Source organism: Salmo salar, chromosome ssa20 (genome assembly GCF_905237065.1).
Source record: "Salmo salar chromosome ssa20, Ssal_v3.1, whole genome shotgun sequence".
Taxonomy (NCBI): Eukaryota; Metazoa; Chordata; class Actinopteri; order Salmoniformes; family Salmonidae; genus Salmo; species Salmo salar.
The window spans coordinates 8,408,152-8,420,323 of NC_059461.1; the positions used below are offsets into that span (position 1 = coordinate 8,408,152).

The 12,172-nt window shown below is 45.0% G+C and overlaps 1 protein-coding gene across 6 annotated transcripts in view; it reads right to left on the reverse strand.

Annotated features, from left to right (window-relative positions):
* Window positions 1-12,172, reverse strand: part of adgrv1 (adhesion G protein-coupled receptor V1) — a 195,358-nt gene that overhangs the window by 149,858 nt on the left and 33,328 nt on the right. For all 6 annotated transcript variants that reach the window (XM_045704309.1, XM_014160914.2, XM_014160913.2 and 3 more), the window contains exons 4-8: window positions 7,902-7,997; window positions 7,148-7,252; window positions 6,663-6,776; window positions 1,718-2,286; window positions 1,307-1,577 (exon numbers count right to left, since the gene is read on the reverse strand). In XM_045704309.1, the coding sequence (XP_045560265.1) occupies window positions 1,307-1,577; window positions 1,718-2,286; window positions 6,663-6,776; window positions 7,148-7,252; window positions 7,902-7,997 (1,155 nt within the window). The remainder of the gene's footprint in view (window positions 1-1,306; window positions 1,578-1,717; window positions 2,287-6,662; window positions 6,777-7,147; window positions 7,253-7,901; window positions 7,998-12,172) is intronic.

Below are 12,172 nucleotides of genomic sequence, written 5' to 3' on the forward strand. Positions count from 1 at the left end.
GGCTTACTGTAGATGTTTGACCAGGACTCACGGCTGTCTGACAGGTTTTAAGTGTTGCAGGCTTGCAGCATTTGGAGTGTGTTAAATCATTTGTGTTCTCTTGACGCATACATTGATTAACTCATTCAACTTCTAGAGTTGTCTTCTAATGCTTATAAGCAGTGCTTAGTCAACTGCGTATACACACATGGCAGCAGATACCACACGCTGGGAGTCCCACCACCGTGTGTGAGTGCGTGTGTGTTCTAATACATTAAACATAAACAAGGGTTGGATCTACCCACTCCTTTCACACATAGCCAAGATGGGAAGCTGTGACAAAGATGGCAATAATAAAGACTTTACACTGCCACACCCACTCATACACACACACACACACACACACACCGTTTGTTTTACTATCATTGTGGGGACCAAATTAAATCCTATTTTCCCTAACCCTAATCACAAACCCTAATCCTAAACCTGACCCTCAGTCTTAACCCTAACCTTTATAGTATCCCTAAACCCTAACCCCTAAGCCCAAAATAGCCTTTTTCCTTGTGACGACGGGTGAAAGGTCCACACTTGTTCGAATTTTCCATGATTTACTATCCTTGTGAGGACACAGGCATATCCCCACAGTTGTTTTTGTTTAGATTCATTCAACCACATTAAGGGAACACCCAGTGTGAAGTGACAGTATTAATAGGGTCTACAGTACAGGACCAGTGTGTGTGCCAAGTCTCCAGCCATCCACCCACCCACCTCCACACACACACACTCCACACACACACACACACACACACACACACACACACACACACACACACACACACACACACACACACACACACACACACACAAGACCACATCCTCTAGAGAGGAGGGGACTGTTCTCCAGATGTGTCTCCCACAAGTGCAGCCCTCCCCCGCAAACTTCCTCAGGAGGGCGTAGGTACTAGACCTGCTCCCTCCCTCCCTCCCTGTCAGGCGCTACCCTATGTTAGACATAGCACTAAGCTCCCAGGGTTGACAAGCAGCTTTCTGACTGTCTGTCCTTCTGTCTTCCCCAGCTTGAATTTGTAATTGCAAATGAACAACAGCCAACACAGAGCTCCTCAAAACCAACAGCATCAACAACATGACAGAACTGAACATAATATCTGGTTTAAATACTAGAAAACCTTATCTCTGTATACAAAACAAATCGTCAGCCTCTAGTATTAGAACTGAAACTTAAAATATAGATGGACCAATCAACCAATCCAAACAATCAACAGCAGTAGCATCCTAACCAATCATATCCTAGCCAGGCCAGACTGACCTCCATAGGCTCGTCCACTTCGGCCCCTCCCTGCACAGTGTCCGGCAGCAGTCGGAGGACAAAGGCCTCTGCTTCCTCTGGAAGCTCATCTGCTGTGATGTTCAAGGGCAAGACCGCGCTCATCTGACCCGCCGTCAACCACAGTGTGCCCGCCTCGGGGCTCAGGTCATCTGACACGGGCGAGCGGTCGCTGGAGTTCCGTCTGATGGTCCAATTGACAGAGACGTCACCGTAGTTACCGCCGTTCCTCACGATGGAGATACCGTCAAATCTTTTGGACAAGAGAGGGCGGGGTTGTGAGAATAGCAGAGACACAGAAACAGTGGAGGTTCAATGTGTTTGGAAACGATCATGTTATAAGGTGACACACTGATCCAATGACATTCTTCTCCTAACTGTAGTTTGACCAACCTGTCAGTCATATCCTCGTTGATACTGATTAGCTGATTGAGGGGGCTGCCACTGATTGACAGGACCCCGTGGGGTTTATCATTGGGTTCGATGGTGACCAGGACGGCATTGGGCGGGATCAGCACGGCGTCTCCTCTCACCGTCTCCTCCAGCAGCACTACGTGGAACGACTCGGCAATCTCCGGCACCTCGTCATCGCTGACGTTGAAGAGCAGACGTGCCTCATAGACCCATGGGGGAAATGTCACCGTGCGCACCGCCTGCAGGTCCACGAAATCCACCGCCGGAGTGGCACTGCCCGCCCCTTCGCCGCTGACGACCACGTAGTCCACAGAGACCTCTGTGTCATCTGAGCCTACCAAGCGGCCGTGGTCGGCCAGGAGGCCGCGGGTTATGGTCAGGGAGATGACCCCGGCGGTCTCGGCAACGGCCACCTGGGACTGGGAGAAGCGCAGGGGGCTGTCATTACGGCGGATCTTCAGCTCCACGCTGCTGCCATTGGGGTTGAGGACCGCCCCGCCTGCCACACTTGTCAGCCTGACTGTGAACACCTCGTCACCCTCAGGGATCTGAGGGAAATCACAGTAACAATGGTTTAGTGACGTGTTACCATGGAAATAGTTTCACGTTTTAATGTCACATGCACAAGTACAGTGAATTGCCTTTTTTGCGAGCTCTGACCTAAACAAATACAAAAAATAACGTAGAAACAAAACACAAAGTATAAAAAGAAGAAATAAAAAGAACAAGATAAAGTAAGTAATCATACAATATACAGGGTCTGTTCCAGTACCACATTTACAATGTGCAGTCACAACCTATCTATACAACTATATTCTCTTAATTAACCCTTGAATAATAAATCCTACAAACCTCACTCCTCCCATCACCCCCACCCAAAATACCACCCACACCCAATACCCCTCCAACCTCTCTGACCCTGTCAAACAACCTCTCCCTTACTACATCATACATTTCACAACATAATAATATATGTTAAACTATTTCCTCTACCATACAGCCATTACACATTCCAGTACCATGTTTTCCTATCAATTTCAAAGAGGAATTCAATCCCATATGCCCTGGTCTCATTCTACACAACATAACTTCCCTTGTGTTTCCATTAAATCAAATCAAATTGCATTAGTCACATGCGCCGAATACAACAGGTGTCGACCTTACAGTGAAATGCTTACTTATGAGCCCCTAACCGACAGAGCAGTTAAAAAAAATACGGAATAAAAATAAGAGATAAAAGTAACAAGTAATTAAAGAGGAGCAGTAAAAATAACAATATAGGTGCAGGTACAGTGTCAATGTGTGGGGGCACCGGTTACCTACCATGTAGGTAGAGTTAATTAAAGTGACTATGCATAGATGACAACAGAGAGTGGTATTGGTGTGGAGGGGGGGGCAATGTGAATAGTCTGGGTAGCCATTTGACTAGATGTTCAGGAGTCTTATGGCTTGGAGGTAGAAGCTGTTTAGAAGCCTCTTGGACCTAGACTTGGAGCTCCGATACCGCTTTCCATGTGGTAGCAGAGAGAACAGTCTATGACTAGGGTGGCTGGAGTCTTTGACAATTTTTAGGGCCGTCCTCTGACACCACCTGGTATAGAGGTCCTGGATGGCAGGAAGCTTGGCTAAAGTGATGTACTGAGCTCTTCGCAATACCCTCTGTAGTGCCTTGCGGTCAGAGGCCGAGTATTTGCCATACCAGGCAGTGATGCAACCAGTCTGGACGCTCTCGATGGTGCAGCTGTAGAAACTTTTGAGGATATGACGACCCATGCCAAATCTTTTCAGTCTCCTGAGGGGGAATAGGTTTTGTTGTGCCAGCTTCACAACTGTCTTGGTGTGCTTGGACCATGTTAGTGTGTTGGTGATGTGGACACCAAGGAACTTGAAGCTCTCAACCTGCTCCACTGCAGCCCTTCGACGAGAATGGGGGCGTGCTTGGTCCTCTTTTTCCTGTTGTCAACATTCATCTCCTTTGTCTTGATCACGTTGAGGGATAGGTTGTTGTCCTGGCACCACACGGCCAGGTCTCTGACCTCCTCTCTATAGGCTGTCTCGTTGTTGTCGGTAATCAGGCCTACCACTGTTGTGTCATCGGCAAATTTAATGATGGTGTTGGAGTCGTGCCTGGCTGTGCAGTCATGAGTGAACAGGGAGTACAGGAGGGGGCTGAGCACGCACCCCTGAGGGGGCCCTGTGTTGAGGATCAGCGTGACAGATGTGTTGTTACCTACCCTTACCACCTGGGGGCGGCCCGTCAGGAAGTCCAGGATCCAGTTGCAGAGGGAGGTGTTTAGTCCCAGGGTCCTTAGCTTATTGAAGAGCTTTGAGGGCACTATGGTGTTGAACGCTGAGCTGTAGTAAATGAGTAGCATTCTCACGTAGGTGTTCCTTTTGTCCAGGTGGGAAAGAGCAGTGTGGAGTGCAATAGAGACTGCATTATCTGTGGATCTGTTGGGGTGGTATGCAAATTGGACCGGGCCTAGGATTTCTGGGATGATGGTGTTGATGTGAGCCATGACCAGCCTTTCAAAGCACTTCCTGGCTACGGACGTGAGTGCTATGGGTCGGTAGTCATTTAGGCAGGTTACTACAGTGTTCTTGGGCACAGGCACTATGGTGGTCTGCTTAAAACATGTTGGTATTACAGACTTGGACAGGGAGAGGCTGAAAATGTCAGTGAAGACACTTGCTAGTTGGTCAGCGCATGCTCGCAGTACACATCCTGGTAATTCGTCTGGCCCTGTGGCCTAGTGAATGCTGACCTGTCAAAAGGTCTTACTCACCTCAGCTGCGGAGAGCGTGAACACACAGTCTTCCGGTACAGCCGGTGCTCTCATGCATGTTTCAGTGTTATTTGCCTCGAAGCCTCGAAGCGAGCATAGAAGTAGTTTAGCTCGTCCGGTAGGCTCGTGTCACTGAGCAGCTCTCGGCTGTGCTTCCCTTTGTAGTCTGTAATGGTTTTGCAGGCCCTGCCACATCCAACGAGCGTCAGAGCCATTGTAATACGATGCGATCTTAGTCCTGTATTGACGCTTTGCCTGTTTGATGGTTCGTCGGAGGGCATAGGGGGATTTCTTATAAGCTTCCGGGTTAGAGTCCCGCTCCTTGAAAGCGGCAGCTCTAGCCTTTAGCTCAGTGCGGATGTTGCCTGTAATCCATGGTTTCTGGTTGGGGTATGTACGTACGGTCACTGTGGGGACAATGTCATCGATGCACTTATTGATGAAGCCAATGACTGATGTGGTGTACTCCTCAATGCCATTGGAGGAATCCCGGAACATATTCCAGTCTGTGCTAGCAAAACAGTCCTGTAGCTTAGCATCTGCTTCATCTGACCACTTTTTTATTGATCTAGTCACTGGTATTTCGTGCTTTAATTTTTGCTTGTTAGCAGGAATCAGGAGGATAGAATTATGGTTAGATTTGCCAAATGGAGGGCGAGGGAGAGATGCGTCTCTGTGTGTGGAATAAAGGTGGTACAGAGTTTTTTTCTCCCCTCTGGTTGCACATTTAACATGCTGATAGAAATTTGTTAAAACAGATTTAAGTTTCTCTGCATTAAAGCGTTTTCTTATGGCAAAATACAGCTCATTCAATGCTGTCTTAGTGCCAGCCTCTGACTGTGGTGGTATGTAAACAGCTACGAAAAATACAGATGAAAACTAGGTAGATAGTGTGGTCTACAGCTTATCAAGAGATACTCTACCTCAGGCGAGCAATAGCTACAGACTTCCTTAGATGTTGTGCACCAGCTGTTATTTACAAAAATACATAGTCCGCCGCCCCTTGTCTTACCAGACGCTGCTGTTCTATCCTGTCGGTGCAGCGTATGACCAGCCAGCTGTATGTTGATAGTGTCATGGTTCAGCCATGACTCCGTGAAGCATAATATATTACAGTTTTGAATGTCCCGTTAGTGTTTTAATCTTCCGCGTAGGTCATCTATTTTATTGTCCAAAGATTGCACATTTGCTAGCAGAATGAAAGGAATTGGGGGTTTATTCAATCTCCTACGAATTCTCAGAAGACAGCCCGACCTCCAGACCCTTTTTCTCTGCCTCCTCTTCACGCAAATCACGGGGATTTGGGCCTGTTCCCGAGAAAGCAGTATATCGTTCGCGTCAGGCTCGTCAGACTCGTTAAATGAAAAAAAGGATTATGCCAGTCTGTGGTGAGTAATCACAGTCTTTATGTCCAGAAGTTATTTTCGGTCATAAGAGACGGTAGCAGCAACATTATGTACAAAATAAGTAAAAAAATAAGTTACAAACAAAGCAAATAAACAAACAAAAAACACAATCGGTTGGGGGCATGTAAAACGTCTGCCTTTTTCTCCGGCGCCATTGTATCTACAAGGTAAAGTAGATACAAATACTTTACCTTGTATGCGGTACCTTGTATGCGGTACAAATCACATTATTGTGGAAGCATCTCCTCTAAGAATATGAATTTAGCTGTTTGAGAAGGTTTGAATCCTAAGCAACCTGCCTACACATAGTCTGAAGTATAATACCAACATAGCTACTGTAGTAGGTTAAAGCTGTGTGCTGGAAAACCTTGGAAGAGCATGGTATAGGCATTGTGGTGCTCTTGTGAATTTCCCTTATTTTTCGACTTCAGACCAATGCCTATTGTCTCTTAAAACATAGTTTTTTGTTTTTAATATTTATAGGGGTAAGGTGACCAAGCATCAGGATATATGATAAACAGAGTACAGCTTATTATTATTATTAGATATACTAGATACATTAGGTACATAATATGGGAATATATAGTGTTGTTTCAATGGTTTACTGACATGTAACTCTGGGTTTACTTAGCCTGCAAAAGAAAGCTTCAGATGATCCATGTGTTTGATGTGAAGCTGTCTGGTAAAAGCTGTAAGTGATAGCATACAGAGGGGGTGGAGAGGACAGGATACCTGATCATCCTGGATGAGGATGCTAAATACCACCAAAGCTCGTCCAGGTGGAATGGTGATGTTCCCCCGGTCTGGACTGAGGTCCTCCAGGGCAGGGTTAGGGCCTTCCGAGATCTGCCCGTGTAGAAACCACAACATATTGCTCACATATTGTCATCAGAATGACAGGAATACGTTTATCTGAAGTGTGTGTGTGTGTGTGTGTGTGTGTGTGTGTGTGGTGTGTGGTGTGTGGTGTGTGGTGTGTGGTGTGTGTGTGTGTGTGTGTGTGTGTGTGTGTGTGTGTGTGTGTGTGTGTGTGTGTGTGTGTGTGTGTGTGTGTGTGTGTGTGTGTGTCGATGCATGTGTGTCTGTGTGTGTGGCTGGCATAAGTAGACCGGGTGACAGATAGACATCCATACTAAAGTGCAACCAGCCTAATGATCTGATATGACCTAACCATAGGGAGGTCAAACAGGGGTCAGTTACTGTTACAGTGACCTCACCTCAAAGTTAACCGTCACTGTCCCATACGTCCCCTTCTCTCTGACCAGGCTGAGAGGCACATATTGGTTCCTCCCTCTAGGTTCATCCACAATGACCTGTTCAGTCTGGAGGAGACAAAGAGAGAGAGAGAGAGAGAGAGAGAGAGAGAGAAAGAAAGAAAGAGAGAGAATTAACATTGTCTTTAGTGATTATGAAATTAATTAGTTGCTCTTCACAAGACCACAACTTTCACAGACGACATGATGAGCATATTGTCTTTAAAACTAAACAAAAAGAAAACATGTTTCAGAATCGTAATTCCGGAGGCAGAGAGTCCTTCATTGATTTCCAAGAAGCAAAATAATGATCCCAAATAAGACCCCAAGGGGGGTGCAGGCAGGACCCAATACTATGGTTACCATAGTAACCCTCAAAACTCCCACTGACAAGTTAATCCCAGGAGCAAACTGCAGCCTTTGTGGTTGTGCTGCCCCTGGCAACCCCAGACCCCTCCTGCACAACCATCTGCATGGATACCCTCTGTGGCATTTGACCCCCACCCTTGCCCCACCCCACCCCTGCCCAAAGCTTAATTTCCTTATCCTGACTGTGACTAAAGCCTTCCCTCTCAATCTAATATGGTACGTATTGTAGTAGGTAGCCGAACCTGGGATTCGCTTTACATTCAATGAAGGTTAAAACGGAACTAGTTGAATGGAATGTAGGCCTATGCTATAAGCAAGAATCAACACTAGACAGATATATGTTTCTTACAGAGTTGAAGGAGATGATTCCAAAGGCATTGTCATTGGACAGGATGGTGATGGTGGCTCTGTTGGGCGTCCCAAGTCTCACGCCATTGGAGGAGCTCTGAAAGAAGAGCAAGGATGAGAAATCCATAGTTCTATCCCCTTATCAGGCACACAAACTGCATCATATCCCTTTTATACGAAGACAAAAATGTGCCAACTTTACCGTGCCATCTTCTTTATACCACTTTATATCTGAAAGGTGAAGCCAGTAATAAAGCCGGTACATTCACAAGGCTTCACATAAATGCTTTGAATGCATTTATGCTCTCCGTGTAAATGTATGTAGTTCTAACGCTGAGCTGTTCTTGTCTATTGTCACAGAAATGCCTTGGCATTAAGCCTGGGGGAGCACACAAGCGCATCTGCCACTTCTTCTTTTTTTATTGTACTTTGACAAGTAAATATTTAAAGGAGCCTTATAATTAGCTAATAAATGATGGGTTAATATGTATAGGTTTCTAACTTAGACTACAAATCTGTCTTCAGCCCAAATAACTGGTGGGGAGTTTGAAAGCAGAGAGAGCGCGCGATGGTGAGATCACATTGGCTGGTGATGATAAATTGGCACACTGAAAACATCCAAACGAGTAAACAACAATTGGAAAAAAATGGAAATCACTTGATGATCAGCCATTGATTCATTTTTGTGAAGCGGGTGGTTTAACGGTGGCACCACATTTTCAAGTGCGTGCGATGTCTGTATCCACTCGACATTGGTAAACTAGGGGATTTCTATTTGTATATTCAATGGATTTATTCAAATATCCCACCCATATCGGCACTCCCCTTCTCCCACCCCTCAACGGTGTCGGCTGTGCACGGCGATGGATAAAAGGCGTATGCCCACAAGAAAGTGGTAAAAATGGGAGTGTTTCAAAAGGGGTCATATACTATACACATTGCCAGGTTTTGTTACTGGTCACATACCGTCAATTCTGTCTGAAATAGCTATCACACAAACAGTCTCATTGCATGAAAAGTAGAGTTTCTGGGTGAAATCGGGTCAACTATATTCCCGTGAAATTTGCGGTGGACGGTCGTGAGTGGGAATTTCCCAATCATTCCTGCACACTCCCGCACATCCCAGAACACTGATACGCATGATACGGGAATGTCTAGGATAGCACGTTTCTGGAAATGGGGGAATCCCTATTTCGTCATGTAGTGGAAGAGAAGCCCAGTGAAAAGAAACCAACTCTCCTTGTCTTCATATTTATCCTGTTTTCCGGTTTGTAACATTTATAAGAATGGTTGCGTTTTCTAGCGGTAACATGTTTATCTAAACTGTTATGAGTTTTCTGGTTATTTTGATGTGTCAAGTGTTTTGAACGACTGAAAAACGAGTGAGCTACCTAAGATAGCTAACTTTGTATGTAACTAAGTAAATGAGAACAAGATCGTGCCTCGGATGATTTTTATTTCTGTTATAAATATTTTGGCGCTTAATTTTACTTTTATTTTAAAAAATTTTTTTTACAAAGGATGACTGTATTTACATGTGTAAATATGAACCACGCAAATTACAGTTGAAGTCGGAAGTTTACATACGCCTTAGCCAAAGACATTTAAACTCAGTTTTTCACAATTCCTGACATTTAATCAGAGTAAACATTCTCTGTCTTGGGTCAGTTAGAATCAACCATTTATTTTAAGAACTTGAAATGTCAGAATAATAGTAGAGAGAATTATTTATTTCAGCTTTTATTTCTTTCATCACATTCCCAGTGGGTCAGAAGTTCACATACACTCAATTAGTATTTGGTAGCATTGCCCTTAAGTTGTTAACTTGCGTCAAACGTTTTGGGTAGCCTTCCACAAGCTTCCCACAATAAGTTGGGTGAATTTTGGCCTATTCCTCTTGACAGAGCTGTAACTGAGTCAGGTTTGTAGGCCTGATTGCTCACATCACGCCTTTTCAGTTCTGCCCACAAATTTTCTATAGGGTTGAGGTCAGGGCTTTGTGATGGCCACTCCAATACCTTGACTTTGTTGTCCTTAAGCTATTTTGCCACAACTTTGGAAGTATGCTTGGGGTCATTGTCCATTTGGAAGACCCATTTGCGATCAAGCTTTAACTTCCTGACTGATGTCTTGAGATGTTGCTTCAATATATCCACATAATTGTCCTTTCTTATGATGCCATCTATTTTGTGCAGTGCACCAGTCCCTCCTGCAGCAAAGCACTCCCACAACATGATGCTGCCACCCCAGTGCTTCACGGTTGGGATGGTGTTCTTTGGCTTGCAAGCCTCCCCCTTTTTCCTCCAAATCCAACGATGGTCATTATGGCCAAACAGTTCTATTTTTGTTTCATCAGACCAGAGGACATTTCTCCAAAAAGTACCATCTTTGTCCCCATGTGCAGTTGCAAACCGTAGTCTAGCTTTTTTATGGCCGTTTTGGAGCAGTGGCTTCTTCCTTGCTGAGCAGCCTTTCAGGTTATGTTAATATAGGACTCGTTTTACTGTGGATAAAGATACTTTTGTACCTGTTTCCTCCAGCATCTTCACACGGTCCTTTGCTGTTGTTCTGGGATTGATTTGCACATTTCGCACTAAAGTGTGTTCATCTCTAGGAGACAGAACGCGTCTCCTTATTGAGCGGTATGGCGGCTGCGTGGTCCCATGGTGTTTATACTTGCGTACTATTGTTTGTACAGATGAACGTGGTACCTTCAGGCGTTTGGAATTGCTCCCAAGGATGAACCAGACTTATGGAGTTTTTTTTCTGAGGTCTTGTGTGATTTCTTTTGATTTTCCAATGATGTCAAGCAAAGTGGCACTGAGTTTGAAGGTAAGCCTTGAAATACATCCACAGGTACACCTCCAATTGACTCAAATTATGTGTATTAGCCTTCCAGAAGCTTCTAAAGCCATGACATCATTTTCTGGAATTTTCCAAGCTGTTTAAAGGCACAGTCAACTTGGTGTATGTAAACCTCTGACCCACTGGAATTGTGATACAGTGAGTTATAAGTGAATAATCTGTCTGTAAACAATTGTTGGAAACATTACTAGAATTGTTGGAAACATAACAAGAAATTACAAATTTGTGGAGTGGTTGTAAAACGAGTTTTAATGACTCCAAACGAAGTGTATGTAAACTTCTGACTTCAACAGTACAGTCGTGGCCAAAGGTTTTGAGAATGACACAAATACTAATTTTCACAAAGTCTGCTGCCTCAGTTTGTATGATGGCAATTTGCATATACTCCAGAATGTTATGAAGAGTGATCAGATGAATTGCAATCCCTCTTCGCCATGCAAATGAACTGAATCCCAAAAAACCATTTCCACTGCATTTCAGCCATGCCACAAAAGGACCAGCTGACATCATGTCAGTGATTCTCTCGTTAACACAGCTGTGAGTGTTGACGATGACAAGGCTGGAGATCACTCTGTCATGCTTATTGAGTTCGAATAACAGACTGGAAGCTTCAAAAGGAGGGTGGTGCTTGGAATCATTGTTCTTCCTCTGTCAACCATTGTTACCTGCAAGGAAACACGTGCTGTCATCATTGCTTTGCACAAAAAGGGCTTCACAGGCAAGGATATTGCTGCCAGTAAGATTGCACCTAAATCAACCATTTATCGGATCATCAAGAACTTCAAGGAGAGCGGTTCAATTGTTGTGAAGAAGGCTTCAGGGCACCCAAGAAAGTCCTGCAAGCGCCAGGACCGTCTCCTAAGGTTGATTCAGCTGCGGGATCAGGGCACCACCAGCACAGAGCTTGCTCAGCAATGGCAGCAGACAGGTGTGAGTGCATCTTTTGGAAGATGGCCTGGTGTCAAGAAGGGCAGCAAAGAAGCCACTTCTCTCCAGGAAAAACATCAGGGACAAATATTCTGCAAAAGGTACAGGGATTGGACTGCTGAGGACTGGGGTAAAGTCATTTCCTCTGATGAATCTCCTTTCCGATTGTTTGGGGCATCCGGGAAAAAGCTTGTCCGGAGAAGACAAGGTGAGTGCTACCATCAGTCCTGTGTCATGCCAACAGTAAAGCATCCTGAGACCATTCATGTGTGGGGTTGCTTCTCAGCCAAGGGAGTGGGCTCACTCACAATTTTGCCTAAGAACACAGCCATGAATAAAGAATGGTACCAACACACCCTCCGAGAGCAAATTCTCCCAACCATCAGGGAACAGTTTGGTGGCGAACAATGCCTTTTCCAGCATGATGGAGCACCTTGCCATAAGGCAAAAGTGATAACTAAGTGGCTCGGGGAACAAAAC